The sequence below is a fragment of the Pyrus communis genome, chromosome 1 (assembly GCF_963583255.1).
Source record: "Pyrus communis chromosome 1, drPyrComm1.1, whole genome shotgun sequence".
Classification (NCBI taxonomy): Eukaryota; Viridiplantae; Streptophyta; class Magnoliopsida; order Rosales; family Rosaceae; genus Pyrus; species Pyrus communis.
Genome location: NC_084803.1, coordinates 32,205,496 through 32,225,831, shown reverse-complemented (window position 1 = coordinate 32,225,831; position 20,336 = coordinate 32,205,496). Strand labels below are relative to the sequence as shown.

Below are 20,336 nucleotides of genomic sequence, written 5' to 3'. Positions count from 1 at the left end.
GCTTGAATGATTCTCCAAAAGTCCCCAAAGTTAGAGACCTCTAAGTTTCGACACCAAGGATGAGAGGAAGGAAGATAATGAGTGATGTGGGAGGTAGAAGATGTGTTCTCCCACATGGCCAGCCCCTTAGAGAGAAGGAGAGAGCTTGTGTTCTCTCATCTCTACTAAAAAAACCTAATGAGGTTAAGGCTATAAAGTTGCCTTTATATCTCCTTGTAAGTGTCTAGTTGTGAGTTGTGATTACCACATTTTCTATGATTTAGAGTAACTGATTGTTTCTTGTAATTGGTGTTTCAGGCCTCTAATTTAGGGCTTGATTTGAGGAGAAGGTTGAGGTGTGTTGCTCGTCAGTCCATGCACTCCCTCAATCACTCTCAATCTCATATATATCTCATTGTAACTTGTAAAGCTTTCTCATTATGGTATATACAATTCTCATACAAAAAATTTGACATGTACGTATGGAACCATTGAGTATGAACTGATTGTTAATTAAGGTCACATTCGCCTCCAGACTATTATGAGTTTATTCACATTGGTCTATCATTTAGCTTCAATCAAACCTATTAATCTCATGTTTGTTTTGAATCATGTTTTTTATTGTGTTGGACAATACACCATCCTAATTAAATGGATCTACAATTTGAATTTGGAGACCGTACACAAATTAAATTGTTGTGACAAAGATAGAAATCCGGTACACTGTTTCACGTCTATGACATGGCGAATTAGGTCATTTTAGGGTTGAAGCCTTGACGACCGTTTGAATTTGAATTTTCAAAAAGCTCAAACAAACCTAAAATCGACAGCCTGTGACATACATCGCAAATAACGGACGAATCAGGCTCATCCGAATAAAACAAAAAGTCTAAGTTTCAAAACTCACATGGTCCCACCCTTGTCCGCTCCTAACGAATACCGAGCCAAACGGACGGCCCAGATCGTCTCCCAATTCAAATTATCCAATCTCCCCGCCTGAAAAGTATAATTAACTCAAATTCTCACACATCAGTCTCGCGCACACTTTCTCTGCTGAAAACCAGAGAGCCACAAAAATCTCTCTCTCTCTCTCTCTCTCTCTCTCTCTCTCTCTCTCTCTCTCCAAGAAGCCCCTTTTTTTCTTGGGTCTGAGCTTCTTGGACTAAAAATTTGAATTGGGTTTGATCCGAAATGTCGAACCAGAACCGTCGTTCAGCGTTCCCCTCATCCCTGGCGAAACGGCAGGCTTTGTCATCGTCGTCTTCGGCTTCGGGGAATGGTGGGAAGGCTGTGGCAGCTGAGCCGCATTTGGGAAAGAAGCGAGCGCCTCTGAGTAACCTGACCAATAGGAACAGCGTGCCTAACAACGGTCTACGGAGCTCAGGAGGATCATTGTGCGCTTTGGTATGTGCTAATAATTGGTTTCGCTTTTTGTATTTTCGGTTTGTCATAAAATTTTGAATTTTTGTTTTTTTATGCATTGACTGATGTATATCTCTCTACTTTTATCTCTGTTGTTTTCTTAAAGTTTACTAGTAATTGGATTAATAGCAAGATAAAAATGCTTAGGACTTGAAGTGATGGCTTGGTTCGTGTGTATTTCTATCTCGTTCGATCTTCTAATCGTCCTATTTTATGTGCTGGATGTGTGCTTGTAAATGATAGGAAGTAAAATTTCAGAAGATTTTACTTCCCCTTCTTAATGCTAATTGCATTGAACAAAATCCGCATACATGTAATTTGAAGTTTCACTTGGTCTTAACCGTTAATGTTTCCCGAATTTGATCAATTGATTTCATATCTTAAGGTGCCATCCACAAATAAGATTGCCAAAGTGAAAAGGGGACCTCCTGCTTGCACTGGTAACAAAGGCGTGTCAGCGAGTAACCCACCTGCACCCTTCTGTGTTAAACCAAATCTACCTGTTCTTCCAAAGGTTACATCTTGCCCGAGAAAGGATGAATCTGCTCCAAGCAATGGCCCTAGCACTTTCGCTATACCTGGCCCGTGCAGCATGGATGTTTCTCCAAGTAAATCGGATGGCAACTCAGTTTCTATGGACGAGACAATGTCAACTTGCGATTCTTTTAAGAGTCCGGACATTGAGTACGTCGACAACAATGATGTTCCTGCAATTGATTCTATTAACCGGACGACATTCAGCAACCTCTACATTTCAGACAATGCCGAAACAACAGGTGGCATATTTTAGCTAAATTTTGAATTTCCCTTGCCCTGGCCCCTTGTATTTAAGTCCATCATTTTGAACTACAATAATCCATTTTTGCTTTGTTTCTGCTTTCAGGGATTGGCTGCAAAAGAGAAGTACTTGCGGAGTTGGAAGATGATAAAGTTGTTGATCTGGATAACAATTTCATGGATCCACAGCTTTGTGCAACATTTGCTTGCGATATTTATAAGCACTTGCGCTCATCTGAGGTTTGTGACATCTGTTCATATCTCTGACACTATAAAATACAACGTTGTTGGAACTTGTATGTTTTGCAGAATACTTAACATACAGTTTCTTCTGGCATGTATATACGCATATAATCAAAACTTCTTGTGTTGAGATTATTCTACATCAATACATTTTCTGGATTCGTACTTGAAGTCCACCGTCTTATTGGTTTTGATTTATCTGTGTCTGATGTATGCTCAATTACCATGAACTTTAGGTGAAGAAAAGGCCTGCTACAGATTTCATGGAGAAAACTCAGAAAGACATCAATCCCAGCATGCGCGCTATACTAATTGATTGGCTTGTGGAGGTAATTGATGTTTCTTGAAGCGTCACATATTTAGTATAGACATGTTATTCAAGGGTTTACTTGATCACCTTTTACCATTGTCTTATGTCTGTATGTTTTTCAAATGTTTACTTTCAATCCTGTGAGGCTAAATTTCTAATTCCAACTGCAGGTGGCTGAAGAATACAGGCTTGTACCCGATACATTATATCTGACTGTGAACTATGTAGATCGATATCTTTCGGGGAATCCAATGAATAGGCAACGATTACAGTTACTCGGTGTTGCCTGTATGATGATTGCATCGTAAGAATTTATGCCCCCGATTTGTAGCGTGTTATGTTATTATTTCTCTCTCTGTTCTCATGATCACCAGTTTTGAATTACTGACAAGAAAAATTATTTACATTTCAGCAAATATGAAGAGATATGTGCACCGCAGGTGGAAGAATTTTGTTACATTACTGACAACACATATTTCAAAGACGAGGTTGGTTTTCATCCTGCTTCTGCTGAACTCTGGATTTTAGAAGATTTTTCCGTGAGTTACTCGTACCTTTCTAAGCTACATAAACATAAACTTTCATTGCTGCAGGTTTTGCAAATGGAATCCGATGTTTTGAATTACTTGAAGTTTGAAATGACAGCCCCAACAACTAAATGTTTCTTAAGGCGATTCTTGCGGGCTGCTCAAGGGGCCAATGAGGTACTTTTGGAGTTTTTGAATGTCCCGTTCGTCCGTTTGTTTACTTCTATGAGAAACATTGGTTCTTTTTGCTGATTTTATTTCTGTATTTACTAGGTTACGTCGATGCAGTTGGAGTGCTTAGCAAACTACATTGCGGAATTATCCCTTCTCGAGTACAGCATGCTTTGTTATGCTCCATCACTTATAGCTGCTTCTGCAATCTTCCTGGCCAACTACATACTTCTTCCTTCGAAGAGACCGTGGGTATGTGTCCTGTTAATATTTTATACAATTTTACTGATTAAACTCCAATACAACTTACACTTATCCATCCATTCTTTTCGGTTTCCATCTGTTGTTTTCGGAAACAGAATGCCACCTTGCATCATTACACGCTCTACCAGCCATCTGATTTGCGCGACTGCATCAATGCTCTTCATCGCTTGTGTTGCGATAGCCAGACTTCTAGTTTACCTGCTATCAGAGAGAAATACAGTCAGCATAAGGTATGAGCAAAATTTATCAAACATTCAACCTCTCTCTCTCTCTCTCACATGCCTGCTTGTTCATGTGTAAATGACATTTATCATTGTTGATTTCTGTCGCAGTACAAATACGTCGCGAAGATGCACTGCCCGCCAACAATCCCTTCAAAGTACCAAACTTAATGGCGCTGGATCGGAGACCTTTACATTTCGACTCCAATGTTCTTGTTGGATGGGAGGCTTCTGGTGACTTAACTTGTGGTAGCAGCAGCCAGCAGAGCTAGTTTCAAGCCATGCCATGTAAATTTTTCCTTGTTTTTTACTTTATCTGGGGAATCTTTGATGTTGGAGCAAGCCTTAGTTTGTGCATGGTAATTGGTGTATTTTTACTGTTGTATTGGGGGTTTTATCCCAAAATTTACTTCTGGATGGAACAAAAATTGACCCCTGTGGTTAGTAGAAATTCATCGTCTTAACTACCAACATCTTCTCATCTCAGCGAATTAAAAAAGAGTCGAAAAGTGATTATTTTCACAACTCATTGTCAATACCAAATTGACTCTAAATGAACCAGAACACATACGTTTTTCTTTTACAATCACCGTACAAATAACAAGGACGGTAAGGAATATATGGATTTATTTCTTTTTACATGGTTTAAAGTAGCCTGGTAAATCCACTACATTTATACACAGTCGTAACAGTAGTAGTAATAAAACCACAACACATTTTCTTTCACACGATTAAGATTTAACTAAATAAGATTTATTTAAATCTCAACCGTTCACACGTGAAATAAAATGTGCAAGTGAGCAAAGCTGTTGTAATTACACACCACATTGATGCATGTTCAAGACACCGTAGCTAGGAACCTCACTGAGCCAGTGCAAGTCCTCAAACTCGCACCCAGGCCTATCGATGGGCCACTCTACGTCCGTGGGCCTAATGAAATGGGGGACCCACACCGGTGTCCCATCCTCATAGGAATTTTGTGTCAGCCTCTTAAGATCAGAGCCGTCTAATTTCACAGTAAAGATCTCCCCATAAGGCTGGTAGTGATGTGGGTTTGAGATGGGCTCAGCTGATATGGCCCTATAGTCTGAAGTGAAGACTAGGCTCTTACTATCCGGGCTGAACCACGGGTGGTTGGTCCGCCCGCCCGTCCCGCTTTGGATCACCTTCCGGAGGCCGGCTCCGTTCGGGCGAATCACGTACAATTCGAAGCTCCCGCTACCCGGGTCCTCTCGGTCCGACGCAAACGCAATCCAATTTCCGTCCGGAGACCAATTACACATTGTGTCCGTCCACGGACCTTCCGTTAACCTGTAGAGCCCGCCACTCTCGCCAACTTCAACGTCCATTATGTACAAGTTCTTATGACCTGTACGACCAGACCGGAACACGATTTGTTTCCCGTCTGGTGAGGGTGAAGGGAAAGCATTATTTTTCCCATTTGTGGTCAACTTCTTAAAGGTCGCTCGGTCAACATCATCAATGGTGATGGCAATGATATCCACCTCCGCGGTCTCAGGTGCAAACTCCAGTCCGCCACCAGTGTATAAGACGCCCTTACGGACCGGGTCCCACGAGGTTGAGAAGGCGTTTCCAGGATATACCTGGTGCCGGTTCGAACCGTCCCGGTTCACAACATACACACCCGGGAAGTTCACGTAAGCGATGAGATCACCCCCGGGTGAAATCGAAGGAAACGAACCGTCGATTCTGAGGATTGACAGGTTCGGAATTGGGCTGTGGATGTTTTGAAGAAAAAGCTTGGACTTTTCTTGTTTGTTTCTGTTGCTTCTGCACTTGTGGTACCCGACCCGACTCGAATCGGGCGAGATGAACGGGTTGAAGTGGTGGGTATGGGGGGAGACGCGCCGAGTGAGCTCCTTGAATTCGTTCCTCACCAGGTCGAAAAGCTCCACGTGGCGAAAGCTCGAGGTGGGTCTTCTGGTCGCCAAGGCGATGAAGTCGTGGTTCCCTGGTGACGTGGCGGGTGTGAACGCGTGGAGACCCGGCGGAGTGACTCGCTGAACCACCACCGACTTGGTGGAGCTCGGACCCTCTCTCGGTAAAATTGCCCTGTAAACACTCCACCACTGATCCTCGCCTCTTCTGTGAAAGTAAATCGTCGAATCGTCGACCCAACCCGGCCAGCCACCGTGCTCGACCACCTTGACTCGCCTAGTCCCGTCCCCAGTCAAAAACACGTAGATGTCCGTACTCAGGTCCTCGACCTCGCCGGTCCAGCCTCTCGGTCCGTACGAAGCGACCGCCGTCCAGATTCCGGACGGTGACACGGCGGGACTGAAGTCAGCGACGCCGCGAGGAGTGAGCCTCCGAGTCACACCCGAGTCCAGGTGCGTCGAGTACACCGCGGCAGAACTCGTCCTTGGCACACCCGAGTCCTCGTGAGTGGAGACGTAAACCAAATAATCCCCCGTCAAAGTCGGCCTGTCCTTCATGGAAAGACGATTCTGGCCCTGCTCCAAACTTAACAGGGGGACCTGAACCCGGTCCGATACTTCAAGGGTGGACCGTCTTCCGCTGCTCGCCGTCGGGGAATTGAGATAAACGGCGTCGTAGAATATGTTGGAGAAGCCGTTTCTTTCGGTGACGTAGATGAGCTGGAGGTAGGGGTCGGAGCGCGTGGGGGATTGGATTCGGGTTTTGTTGGGGAAGTGGCCGTTGAAATTGACGGATTTGCCGTCTGTGATTTGGGTTTCGGTGGTGGAGGACGGTGGGCCCCGAATCGGGAGGGTGAAGATGTCGAAGTTGTAGTCTAATCGGCCAAGTGTGGTGAAGACGATGCTGGAGCCGTCGTGGTCCGCCGCCGTACACAACCAGAGCGCCGCCAAATGGAGCAGAAAACAGATAACTGATTTGGGATTCATGTTTTGCTTGATTTATCGGGATTCGAGTGAGAGAGAGAGTGATGAGCGATGATTGAGCGTTCTTGTTGTCCGAATTACTGGAGGCGTTTTGGAGATAACGCAGGATCCGAGGGGAGAGGAGTGAAATGTGCCACGTGGGCAGCAGATGGAGTCATTTTCATAGTGGGCCCACTGTTTGTCTGTTTGTTTGGATTCATCATCGGCATAAACCCACGTAACAATTTTTCACTTGAGACTTGAAATTTTATTCAATTTGTTTGATTTTTGTTTACTTTGGTGAATGATTGTGTGATTTTTTTAGTCTTTCTATTCTATATTATATACAATTAACATGACAAAATGCACAATATTAAAATTGTAATATGTTAGACTATTTGTCCATTATTGGTGTAGATGATGCGAGATTTATACGCACACAAATTAAACCCTCTTTTTGTCAAATTGTAGTGAAGTGTATAAGTAGGGATCGTTCTGGACCGGGGATTAGGAGGGATTGTTAATCACTTGGATTTGACTTAAAAACGTAAAAACACAATATAAAACACTATTTAATGCTCGAAGAAAGCAAAACTAAAAATAAGAAAGATTAAGACTAAGACTTCAACGAAATAGGGGGGAATTGGATTTGGACGAATTTAAACTAAAATGGATACTTGGAAACAAAACAAATTGTAAATATGGATTTGACGGAAATGAATGGATGGGAAGCTAGCTAAGGGGTTCATCTCTATACATGTTATACTTGCATACAAAACGATTTCTAATTGCTTTTCAATAAACCATGAATTTTCAACGCCCCGGGTTAATTAGGTCCGCTTAAATTAACCGTCAAGTTTTCCTTAAGTTAATGAATTGGATGATTGCATACGACAATCCAAAGCATTCCTCACAAGTTCCCTACATGAATTGCATAATAGAGATACAAGCAAGAATCATTAAGCAACATGAAAACTATAAGTGTTGACGAGGCATTCGTTACTATGATTGCATGAAACTTATGCCAAGAATTTGTTTAACGCGATTGTTTATAAGCAACCTCCACTACTTGTGAATATAAGTTCATAACTATTACGTGAAACTCACTTATATTCTAGCGTCATATTCATGCATGAAAATTAAGCGTTCATTCTTAATAAACATACATAAATAGGATATTAATCAAATAGTTAAACAAATTGAATTCACAACTTATGAAACGTAATTAAAAGTAATCAAATCATAATGCAAGCATAAACATTTATTTCGAATCACCCCCTAGCTAAAGGGGGTTTTAGTTCCTCATTACGTTGAAATCAAAGAAACACCTAAACATTCCAACAACTCAAACTTGAATTGTATGAACGTTTAGGCATTCTTCTCTTCCATTCCTCATACGTACAAAACAAAGAGAATTGAATTTAAACTTTGAAATCAAAGAAACACCTAAACATTCCAACAACTCAAACTTGAATTGTATGAACGTTTAGGCCCTCTTATCTTCCTCGTTGTTGTAGCACAAGGTCTAAGGTGAGGTTTGGGGAATTATGGAAATGGATGAGGAATGGTGGAAGGGGGACTCACGGTTTTGGATTCTAAGGGGAAGTGTTTGTGTTAGTTGTGGTGTGAGAAATGGAGAGATGGATTGGGGAGTGAATGAATGAATTGTATGAATGCAATGCATGGTTTTATAGGGAGAGAATGGATGGGAGAACATGTGAATGGCAGCTAGGAATGATTAAAGAATGGAATGCTAGGTTGGAAATGCATGTGAATGCAAGGAGGAAAGCTGAAAATGCAAGGGAAGCTCACGGCACAATGTTGTTTTGCTTCTTGAAATGCATGTGAATGCATGTGAGTGCAATATGAAAAGAATGACTAATTAATGTATGTAGGGTGCAGCTAGGTTGGAAAGGTGTGGATTGTGGCTGCAATTTAGGGAAAGGAAATAGGTTTAATGCATAAATAAAAGGGCAAAGTGGCTGCAATGATGAAGAAAAGCTGGAATTGGTGTGGAAGGCACGGCAAAGACTTGTTGTTTGTGTGAAGTGTGTGTGAATGCATGTGAAGATGCTAATAAATAATGCATGTAGGGTTAGGTGGTGTAATGATGAAGTGGGAAGTGGAAGAATGTGGTTGGAAATGGCTAAGGGGATGCACGGCTAGAAGAAGAATGAATGATGTGCATGTGTGTGAATGCATGTGGATTAGGTGGAAAGAGGTGGGTGTGCATGTGAGTTGAAATGCATATGTTTAAATGGTTGAAATGTGTAGATGATTATGAGTATGATAAGTGATAAGTGAATGGAAGTGATAAGTGAATGGTTTGATAAGTGATAAGTGAGTGGAAGTGATAAGTGAATGGTTTGATAAGTGATAAGTGAGTGGAAGTGATAAGTGATAAATGAATGATATGTTAAGTGATAAATGAATGATATGTGGTGAGTGATAAGTGAATGATATGATAAGTGAATGCTTTAAGTGTTTAAAATAGGGAACAAAGCCCTTCCTTGCATGACAAGGAAGGGAGACACAAGGAAACACACGACAATGTCCTAAGGTTGCAAGGAATGTTGTTTTTGTGTTCTAAAATGCGTAGGAGTCTTCAATGATGCTTAAACATGAGGTCTTTTAGGATTTAACTTTCCTACTTCAAGTCTTTAATTTCGTCCATCCTCTTGGCTCCAAGCATATGATATCCATTCCAATCTCTAATTTGCTCCAAAAGGCTCCAAAAGGCATCCTTTTACATACCTTGTCCTTAGAACCTGAAAACACACAAAAGAAGCATAAAGGACTAAAATAACTAGAGAAACATAACGTAAATGCACGAGAACAAGCCATTTAAGTCGCATGAATATGCTCCTATCAGTAGACAAGTTGAACAAAAAGCTTACGCTCAACTTGTTTGTAACGAGTTCCCGAAATCTATCGGTGTTTAGTTTGCAAGTTTACTGAACTACGGAATTAACATTGCGAGCATCACAACTTTTGATGATTGGTTTTTGGCTTTAAGGAGTGCAGCTGGCCCTCTTTTTTATGGGTAATGTTAGGGAGATTAAAATTATAAACCAAATCATGTGTTACCAATAAAAAACAAGCACATTTATCGACTTTAACTAATAATCTAATTATCTACAACCACATCATTTAGTTTGCAAACTTGATTTGAAAAATTTGGTCTCCCTCTAATAATCAAGCTTGGGTATATACCACTACATATTCTTTCGTATGCTGGGAAATATGGAAATCAAGATGCAAATACTACTGCGAAGGTTCTTGAGCTGTTTCGGATTTCCACCAAGCAATTTCAAGGCCTGAGGGTTATGATGTTACCATTTCCGAACTACAACCTTTCACCACCTCTCTGGTCTCATCCCCCGCTTGGTCTGATAAAGGCTAATTTTGATGGAGCCTGGGCAAAGGAAAACCATGATTCTGGTTCGGGACTTTTTTTCCATACCTCCAGCGGTTCTATTATTGTCCGTTCAGCGAACGATAACAATTTCCAGGGTGTGGACTTTGAACCAGATTCTCTAGAGCTGTTTAGCCAGACTTTAAGAAAGGAGAGTAGGCCATCTTTCCCCCGTTAATCCAAATACGGAATCTCACTCATCACTTTCATTCGATTAGCTTGTGGTGGATTCCATGTCAATCTAATTTTGCACCCGGTTGGGTTTTCGCATTGTAAGAGAGGGATGCATTTTGCAGGGCTGGAATTTTTTCCCAAAACTTCCAAACCAAACAAAAAAAATTTCCGATCCCAAATCAAAAAATTCCCAAACCGATAATACCAAAATTTTCGGGATCCATACCAAACCGATTCCGAACCTTTCGGTATGGGAATCAAGATTACATATTTAACGGTTTGGAAATCCCGAACCAATCCGAAAATATATATATATATATATATATATATTTATTTATTTTGGTTGCATGCATAGCAGACTATATTAGACATAGAAGTATAACATGAAGTAGTATGGAACACCAATTTGACTTTGTATGAATGAATTGGTATTTCATTTGGTATGAAATTTCAAATTAATATGAGGTAAAAAAACTTAAATTTCAACCCAAAAACCCAAAAGTCTAAAACCAAAAATCCAATCCCTATCCATCCCGAAATACCGAAAATATTTCAGGAATTCCAAAAATTGGGAAAACTGAAATTTCAGTTTGGATTTGGTCTTCAAATTCCTATCTTGAAAATTTTCGGTTTGGTATTCGGGATCCCACTTTCGGTTTAGGATCCCATACCGAACCACCCCTAATTTAGATGTTTAGGTCATAAGACCCCCATCCTCTCTAGTTCACATTTTATCTATTGGAAGTTGGAGGCTATTGGGAGTCTCATTGATACAAATCACTCATTAGTCATTGTCCTTTACAGTTTAGGGGTTTACCTAGTATAAGGCTAGGGTTTAGTACGTTGTCCAACATATCTTCTTATGTTGTGTTTAACCTACAATTAAGAAACCATGTTCGTCTTGTTATTGTAAATAGATTAGGAGCAATATAAGGGGTGATTATTGGAATGGGTTGAAGGTTTCCCTCATTCTTTCCTCCTATATAAGTCACCTTCATGAAAAATGGTTAAAATATGTAATATACACCTAAAAATTTTTACATGGTATCAGAACGGGAACCCCAAATTCTTGACTCTGTTGTTATTTTAGCTATGTTTCTTTTCTCTTCATGCCAAGATGGCTGAAGAAAATTTATCTAAAGATGAAAGCTCATTGGCTGCATTAGTTCAATTTCATGTTGAAGTTAACCCCAACCAACGCCTCATTTATGTCTTGTTGAAAGAATTCAATTATCTTCCTTCTCACAGACGTGAAAGAAGGAAGAGAGCTAAGAGTTCATCAGAATGTGGCTTCTAATATCTTCAAAGTTTGTACCCAAACTTGCCAAAAGTTGAAAGATCTTATCATCCTCGACTCTCTTATTAAATAGTAGCATTAGTGGTATGAGGACGATAAACATTGAGCTCATTCCACATGCTTATTAGGCTACCAAGGTGTTGAACAAAAGACTTCCCTTCTTGTTGTAAACTTGAGATGTCTTTCTTGAGCTGAAAGACACGTGCAACATTATTTTCATTGCCATACATTTCTTTGAATTGGTTCCATATATGATTTTGAATAGCTGAAGATTTTAGCAATTCTACGCTCTATGGAATTAAGCAACCTAGACATGATCAACTGGTTTTTACACAACAACGACTCATAGGCAAGAGAAGTGGTTTCATGCACCTCAATAACACCACTGACATAACCTTGCTTGGATCTTCTTCCTAGTGAAAAAGAACTAGCACAAGAAGTAAGGAAGAAAGTGATGAGCCTAAAGACTAAGGCTAGTATTCTTGAAACTAAAGTTTATGTTTGTAGTAACAATTGTTGAAGGCAGGGTCTACAAGGAAAAAAAAAATACTTGATTTAAAATGCAATTATCGTGATACTAATGGGCACGCTAGAGATAGGTGTTGGCCCTTTCACCCAGAGTTAAAACCCAAGTTCTCAAAGGAGACTAAGGGTCCCTAGAAGAGTTTGAGTAACTCTCCTTATAAGGCTAACCATGCATCAACTTCTTCAATTGAGGGAATGTTAAACTTCACAGCCAATCCTATTGCATTGATCAATGAGTTTACAACTTATCTTCGCAAAAAGCAATTGCATAATGACTATGAAGAAGCTCATATGTGTCAAGGAAAGAATCACACTGCCTTATTAGGAAAATTTGCTGCTTTCTGGCTGAGAATGATCATGTCCCACATGGAGATATCCTAGGTATATTAAGTGCTTTCTTAACTGCCCTTAATGCCAGTGGTGAAAATGATTATTGCATTATAGATTCAGGTGCCACAAATCATATGACAAACCAAATCACTAACCTGCATGATTTTAAAAAGTTGTCCAATCCATCTCAAGTGTTAATAGTTAATGGGAAAGGTGCTTCAATTGTTAGGAAAGGAAAAATCAACTTGCTTTCAAACCACATAGAGTCAGTAGCCTTTTATGTTCATTCCTTTCCTTTTCAACTGTTATCAGTTAGAACCATCACAAACTCTATAAATTGCCTAGCCATTTTCTCCCCTTACTATGTTGTTTTTCAAGACATCACCAAGAGGGCGATTGGTGAAGGTCCTTTTTAGTGGACTCTATTACATAGCTAAAGACTCCAAAGACCCCAAGGTTTTTCAAGTTAGTTCCATTGTATCTTAAGACTACAACCTTTGGCACCAATACATCATTATGAGAAAGTGATGTCTTTTTTGTTCCAAAAAATGTATAAAGATTAGTTACATTGTGATGTGTGTCACTTGTCTAAGCTTGCTAGATTGCCTTTTGATTCCTCTATGTCTAGAGCTAGTAATCCTTTTGTAGTCATTCACTTAGATATACTTGAGTCCTTTGATGGATATAGGTATTTTGTAGCCTTTGTTAATGATTTTACAAGGATCATTGGTTGTATCTTTTGAAACTTAGGAGTACTTGCAACTATTTTTTAAGATTTTCATGAACTTGTTGGCACTCAATTCTAATCTAAAATTCACATATTAAGGTCCGACAATGGTATTGAATATATGTCCCATAACATATCTTAATATCTAAGCACCCATGGCATCTTACATCAACACATCTTGTGTTGGCATACCCCAACACAATGGTGTTCTCATGTTTCATATGCATATACCAAAGAAATTCTGATCACAATGAGTACTTACAACCACTTATCTTACCAATAGACTTCCTAGTAAAATGCTAGGTCCCAAATCTCCATATGAAGTGTTGAAGGATAGAAAGGTTGACATTTCTCTCACTTAAGGGTGTTTGGATCCACATGTTTTGTTCACGCCCAATCACTTCACCATGACAAGCTTGATCCTAGAGCAACTAAAAGTATAAATGTTACAATCTAGTCACTAGAAAACTTATGGTCTCAAGGGATGTTTGGTTTGATGAAACAACTCCCTACTTCTTAATGAAGGTCAGGGTGAGTTCTTACATGACTTGTTTCCTTTGCCTAGTGTTCCTCATTGCCAAGACAACCAAACAATGCATGACACTCTAGCTTTATCCCCTGAGCCTACATCTCAACTCCTAGAGCCACCATCCCATGTTCCAATTCAAAGATAGGAAACCCATGTCCTTGTTCTACAACAATCAAGTTATGATGCATATTGCCTCAAATCCAACTTTTCACAAGAGAACAAAGTATATTAAAGTAGACTGTCATTATGTTTAAGCACAAGTGCAATCAAAGGTCATCAACACACACTACACAAGCAATCATGATCAGTTAACCGATATTTTTACCAAGTCACTTCCGACTGTTCAGTTTCTTAGCATTTTGTCCATGTTTGGCTCAAGGAATCTCCTCGATCCAACTTGAGGGGGAGTATTGGAAGTTGGAGGCTATTGGGAGTCCTATTGATACAACTCATTCATTTGTCATAGTCCTTAAGGGTTTTACCCAGTATACAATACAAGGCTAGGGTTTAGTACTTTGTCCAAATACCTTCTTTTGTTGTGTTTAACCTACAATTAAGGAACCATGATATTCTTGTTATTGTAAATAGATTAGGAGTAATTTAAGAAGTGATTATCGGAATGGGTTGAAGGTTGTTTCCCTCATTCTTTCCTCCTATATTAAGTCACCTTCATGTACATGGTTAACATATGAAATATACACCCCAAAAGTTCCACATTAGCCAAAGATGGTTTCCCTTAAGCTTTGGGCGGTTGAGATGGGTGAGGATAGCAAATTAGACCATAGCTTAGCTTCTTATCGTGCTCTTCTATTACAACATGTTCTTTAAAATATTGGATCTTATTCCCGAGACATGTGAAATGACTATTTTACCCCTTGAGTGGGTGTTCTAATTGGTTTTTGAGCCTCGATTCGAACACCAAATTCTTATATTTTCTTGAGTTTTCCTAACCACATTCATATACGTGAATGTATCGTCCAAAATGAAATATGAATCGAAGTTATGAGGGCATAATTGTAATTTTAACAATTATGGATGGTGATTTTGTAATTTCACTTACATGGGGTTTAAGTGGGCTTACATTAATTTTTGGTCTCTCTTCCCTCAACTGAAAACATTCTCTCCTTCTTTAAACTCTCTTTGCACTCTCGAACTAACTCTCTCTATAACACTAGGAGAGAGAGAACCCTCACTTCCACCCAAATTTCTTCACAAATCAAACTCCAATTCCAAACCTACATTTTCGACATTAATGAGACTCAGGGAACCTAATGATGGTCTTTCATGCGCCATCGATGAACGCTGAGGTGCAGTTTCATTGAAATATGAGAGCTCTGAGCTCTAACCTTAAATTCAGGTTAGTTTCTTCCTTTCTGGGTTTCCATCCTGATTGGGGATGAGTTTCTGTTATTTTGGACTAAAATTCGAGGGTTCTAACCTTTGTAATTCATCTGTGCATGCATGTTAATCTCCGGCGACGAATTCTGGCAATTGTTCGAAATCGGTAAGGGTTTGCAGTACCTCTAATCTCCCTTTATCTTGTCATTGATGAATATAAGAGGGTTTCGGGTGCACTAATGCAACTATAATCCATGCATGCATACTCATCTTTGTTTTCAGTCTTTGATAAGAGAAGGAAGACAAACTTCGGCAATTTCAAAGCTCATTTCTTCCCAAAACCTCATGCAATGCAATTTCGTAGTTCCCAAAGTTAATCGTGAGATTTTTGAGATGAAATTCATTTTGCTAGCCTCTGTTTTGATGCATGCATGCTTTCCGTTTTTTGCTGCAGTTTTTGATGAGTTTTTCGAAGCAAAAATCTTCGAATCCAAGGTGGATTCTTGATGCAAGATTTATACGCACACAAATTAAGCCCTCTTTTTATCAATTGTAGTAAGTATGTAAGTAGGGATCGTTCTGGACCGGGGATTAGGAGGGATTGTTAATCACTTGGATTTGACTCAAAAACGTAAAAACACAATATAAAACACTATACTAGACTCAAAGAATGCAAAACTAAACTTTAAAACACTAAAACAAACCAAAAGACTCAAACATCACCCAAAACACTCAAAACTGCCTTAAAAACACTTTCTGGGCAGTTTTGAGCACTTTGGTGAATTTGGATGAATTTGTGTAATAAATTGAATCAAAACACTTAGAAACATAAACTAAGACACTTTCTAACTAAATTGGACATTAAAGTAAAGGGGGATTTAGGATTTGACGAAAGTTGAAATAACGAAACAAGTTAATAAACTAGACAGAATGTAAATATGAAATTGATGAAATGGAATGAATGGATGATAGAATAGCTAAGGGGTTCATCTCCATACATGTTACACTTGCATAATAAAATGATTTCCAATTGCATTTCAATAAACCATGAATTCTGAACACCCCAAGTTAACCGTGATGCACTAATTAACCTTCAAATCTTCCTAACGTTATTGAATTGGATGATTGCATACGACAACCCAAAACATTCCCCACAAGTCCCCTACATGATTGCATAATAGAGATACAAGCAAGAATCATTACGCTCTATGAAAATTATAAGTGTTGACGAGGCATTAATTTACTATGGAATACGCATGAAACTTATGCCAAGAATTCGTTTAATGCGATTGTTTATAAGCAACCTCCACTACTTGTGAATATAAGTTCATAACGATTAGGTGAAACTCACTTATATTCTAGCGTCATATTCATGCATGAAAATTAAGCGCGCATTCTCAATAAACATACATAAATAAGTTATCAATCAAACGGTTAAACAAATTGAATCCACAACTTATGAAACGCAATTAGAAGTAATCAAATCAAAATGCAAGCATAAACATATATTTCGAATCCCCCCCTAGCCAAGGGGGGTTTAGTTCCTCATACGTACAAAACAAAGAGAATTGAATTTAAACATTGAAATCAAAGAAACACCTAAACATTCCAACAACTCAAACTTGAATTGTATGAACGTTTAGGCACTCTTCTCTTCCTCGTTGTTGTAGTACAAGGTCTAAGGTGAGTTTTGGGGATTATGGATGCAATGGATTGATGGCTGAAATATGGATGGAATTATGGTGTGATGGGCACGGCCCCAAGGGACCAATTTCTATGGTGTTTTCGAATATGGAAGAGTGTATGAATTGTGGCTGCAATGGATGCTTATTTATAGGTGAAAAAGAGGGAACATGACAACTAGGTTATGATAATGAATGCATGTGCAAAGTTGGTTGAATGATTATGAGTGCATGTGGCTGAAATAGCATGTGGAATGGCTGAATGTGGTGCAATGATAATGTCTTGTGGCTGAATGGATTAAAGAATGGGAGCGCATGTGGGTGGAAATGCATGTGGGTTAAAGAGTGAATGCATGTGCAATGACAGCTAGGTTGAATTAATTAAAGGGATTGCATGTGCAAGGTTTTGGTGTGAATGATTGAATGTGCATGTGGCTGATTTATGAAGAGTGAATGCATGTGGCTGCAAGGTGTGAATGATTATGGGTGCATGTGGCTGCAATGGATTAGGAATCCTTCAATTTCGTCCATTCCTTTTGCTCCAAACATAAGCTATCCATTCCAAGTCCAATTTTGCTCCAAAATGCTCCAAAATGCATCTTTTTGCTTCCTTGGCCATATGAACCTAAAAACACACGAAAATGGCTTAAACTACTAAAACAACTATGAATTAACAATATAAATGCACGAAAACAAGCTAAGTAAGTCGCCTAAATATGCTCCTATCAAATTCCCCCACACTTATCTTTTGCTCGTCCTCGAGCAAAACAGAAAAACAAAACACACAAAACGACACTAAACAAGTAAAACACAACCTTAACCTTCCAACAATCGTCTCATGGATTTCCAATGCACATGACATGTTAAAAATCATTATTCCCACAGATTTTATCCATCTTTACACTTAAGTACATTCTTAATCATAGTCACCACATACTAGTTCACAATTAAGCATTTAAAACACATTTCGAATGTAGTAACATGCCTTAGAGAATTTCCTCAATTCCTTACTAGAATGCACTCGATTTTCACACAGATTTTCTGACTACACACCCTACACTAGTTATATGTGAGAGATTGATGTAAACATGAAAGACTAGTGATAGGAGCATATTTAGGCGACTTACTTAGCTTGTTTTCGTGCATCTATGTTGTTAATTCATAATTGTTTTAGTAGTTTAAGCCATTTTCGTGTGTTTTTAGGTTCATATGGCTAAGGAAGCAAAAAGATGCATTTTGGAGCATTTTGGAGCAAAATTGGGCTTGGAATGGATAGCATATGCTTGGAGCCAAAGTGTTGGACGAATTTGAAAGCCTTGTATGCACTTTGGACATAAAACAAAGGGCCTAACCCAATCAAACAATCCTTTGAGCCATGCAAAACCTCTAGCCCAATCAACAACCCTTAGCCACATGCATTCACATGCATCACAACCCCAAAACCATCAAGAAACACCATTCACACACACATGCACTTACTCTTTCATCATTGCACCACCATTCACACACACATGCACTTACTCCTTCATCATTACACCACATTCTCCATCTTTATTCCACATGCATTCATCATAATTCACCCTAGCTACCACCATTCACACACACATGCACTTATTCTTTCATCATTGCACCACCATTCACACACACATGCACCTACTCTTTCACACACACATGCACTTACTCTTTCATCATTACACCACCAATTCAACACATGCATTCACACACCAACAACCTAGCTCTTTTTCCATCATTATTTCATCCACATGCACTCTCAATCATAACAACCACATTCACTCTTAAACAATCACCCACATATTCTCCCATTCCCCCTATAAAAACCCATGCATTCATACACAAAAATCACATCTCATTTTCATACACAACACATCACAAACACATCCAATCTTCCCTCATTGTCGTGAGCTACCATTCCCTTATAATCCAAACACCACTCCTCATCCATTTCCATAATTCCCCAATCCATTCAACACACCAACAACATCCCTTAGACCTTGTGCTACGACGAAGAGGAAGATAAGAGGGCCTAAACGTTCATACAATTCAAGTTTGAGTTGTTGGAATGTTTAGGTGTTTCTTTGATTCTCTTTGTTTTGGTACCATGAGGAACTTCCTCTCGGCTTCATTCCATTAGATACACTCTCCCATTTCTTAAAGGATTTCGACATCAGTTTTGCTTCAAGGGTTCTTTCTTCTTAATCCTATGTTCACTCATGTTATATATTTTTATGTCAAACCTTTTGTAAACATGAAGTGTAACTAATCTCTCTCTAGGGATTCGATGTAGCCTTGCAAGATTGCCATGTAGTTAATTCGGAATTCTCATTTAATCTATCTATTTCTTGTTTCATTCTCCGTTTTAATTGTGACTTAGTGTGTTGATTTTAATGCTTGATCATCATTTGAATTAACCACAGGTTGTTTAGCCAAGATTAAAGCACACATCATGCATAATCTTGGTGGATATGTGAATGAATGAAGGGAATGTTTTGCAAACATCCTGCTGAGTGTTCCCTTTGGTTTTGTGAAAGTTTCTTGTGCACTACATAGTCTTGATTAGGAACCAAAGTTGCACATCACAATTAGGCTCATGATTAGAGACATTTGATCAAATCCACACATCATATGGCTGATCATATCTAAGTGAAACAAACCCAAGAAATAAGTAGAGGGATGAGTATAATCTGACTTAACAAGCATGGACTTGGCTTAGCAATGGTGAAATCGAATCTCTAGCTTCATCTCCATTTGTGCTATCTCTTTTTATTAGCTGTTGATTCATTCATTTTGTGTTTACTTCATTTCCTTATGCTTTAATTTACAATCTGTCATTTAGTTTAATCAAAACCTAAATCCCCCTTTACCTTATTGTTCAATTTAGTTAGAAATCAATTTAGTTTATGCTTTAAAGCATTTTGAGTCTTTGGTTTGTCTTAGTGTTTTAAAGTTTAGTTTTGCATTCTTTGAGTCTAGTATAGTGTTTTAGATTGTGTTTTTAGCGTTTTTGAGTCAAATCCAAGTGATTAACAATCCCTCCTAATCCCCGGTCCAGAACGATCCCTACTTACATACTTACTACAATTGTCAAAAAGAGGGTTTAATTTGTGTGCGTATAATTCTCGCATTAACTAGTATCTCACATATGTTATAACAAAGAAAGCATTTTCTGGATTTACGATAATGACATGAATATGATCTCATGAATGGAATGCTACTACTTAGAATGAGAACCAGTGATTCCATAAGCTCATATCAATTCCAAACTCCACATTATTGAACACATAACGATCAAGATAGAAGTCAAAGGGGTGTAACGGGGCTAGGGTATTGGCTAACAATGAAAGGTGAAGGATAAACAAACATTCTTAAAGCAATAGTGAGCAAAGTATTGAATTAGGCACTTAGAATTCCCTTTAGAATGAAAACTCAACTTTTGAACGAAAAGGGAGAACAAGCTCTTTTTTTCTTTCTTTCTTTCTTTTCTTTTCTGTTTTTCTTTTTCATATGTTTTTCACAATTTTTTTTT

General features: G+C 39.0%; 2 protein-coding genes across 2 annotated transcripts; one reads left to right on the top strand and one right to left on the bottom strand.

Moving 5' to 3' along the window:
• Nucleotides 1–1,046: 1,046 nt before the first annotated feature.
• LOC137744105 (cyclin-A1-4-like) lies at nucleotides 1,047–4,395 on the top strand. The gene is made up of 10 exons (XM_068483972.1): nucleotides 1,047–1,383; nucleotides 1,787–2,177; nucleotides 2,285–2,418; nucleotides 2,658–2,750; nucleotides 2,902–3,035; nucleotides 3,144–3,219; nucleotides 3,325–3,435; nucleotides 3,532–3,681; nucleotides 3,789–3,923; nucleotides 4,026–4,395. Exons 1-10 carry the CDS (start codon nucleotides 1,171–1,173, stop codon nucleotides 4,083–4,085), a joined length of 1,497 nt encoding a protein of 498 aa, XP_068340073.1. The 5' UTR covers nucleotides 1,047–1,170; the 3' UTR covers nucleotides 4,086–4,395.
• Nucleotides 4,396–4,468: 73 nt separating this feature from the next.
• Nucleotides 4,469–6,883, bottom strand: LOC137744093 (uncharacterized). Its single transcript, XM_068483962.1, has one exon. The coding sequence runs from the start codon at nucleotides 6,797–6,799 to the stop codon at nucleotides 4,730–4,732; it is 2,070 nt and encodes a 689-aa protein (XP_068340063.1). The 5' UTR covers nucleotides 6,800–6,883; the 3' UTR covers nucleotides 4,469–4,729.
• Between the last annotated feature and the right edge of the window lie 13,453 nt (nucleotides 6,884–20,336).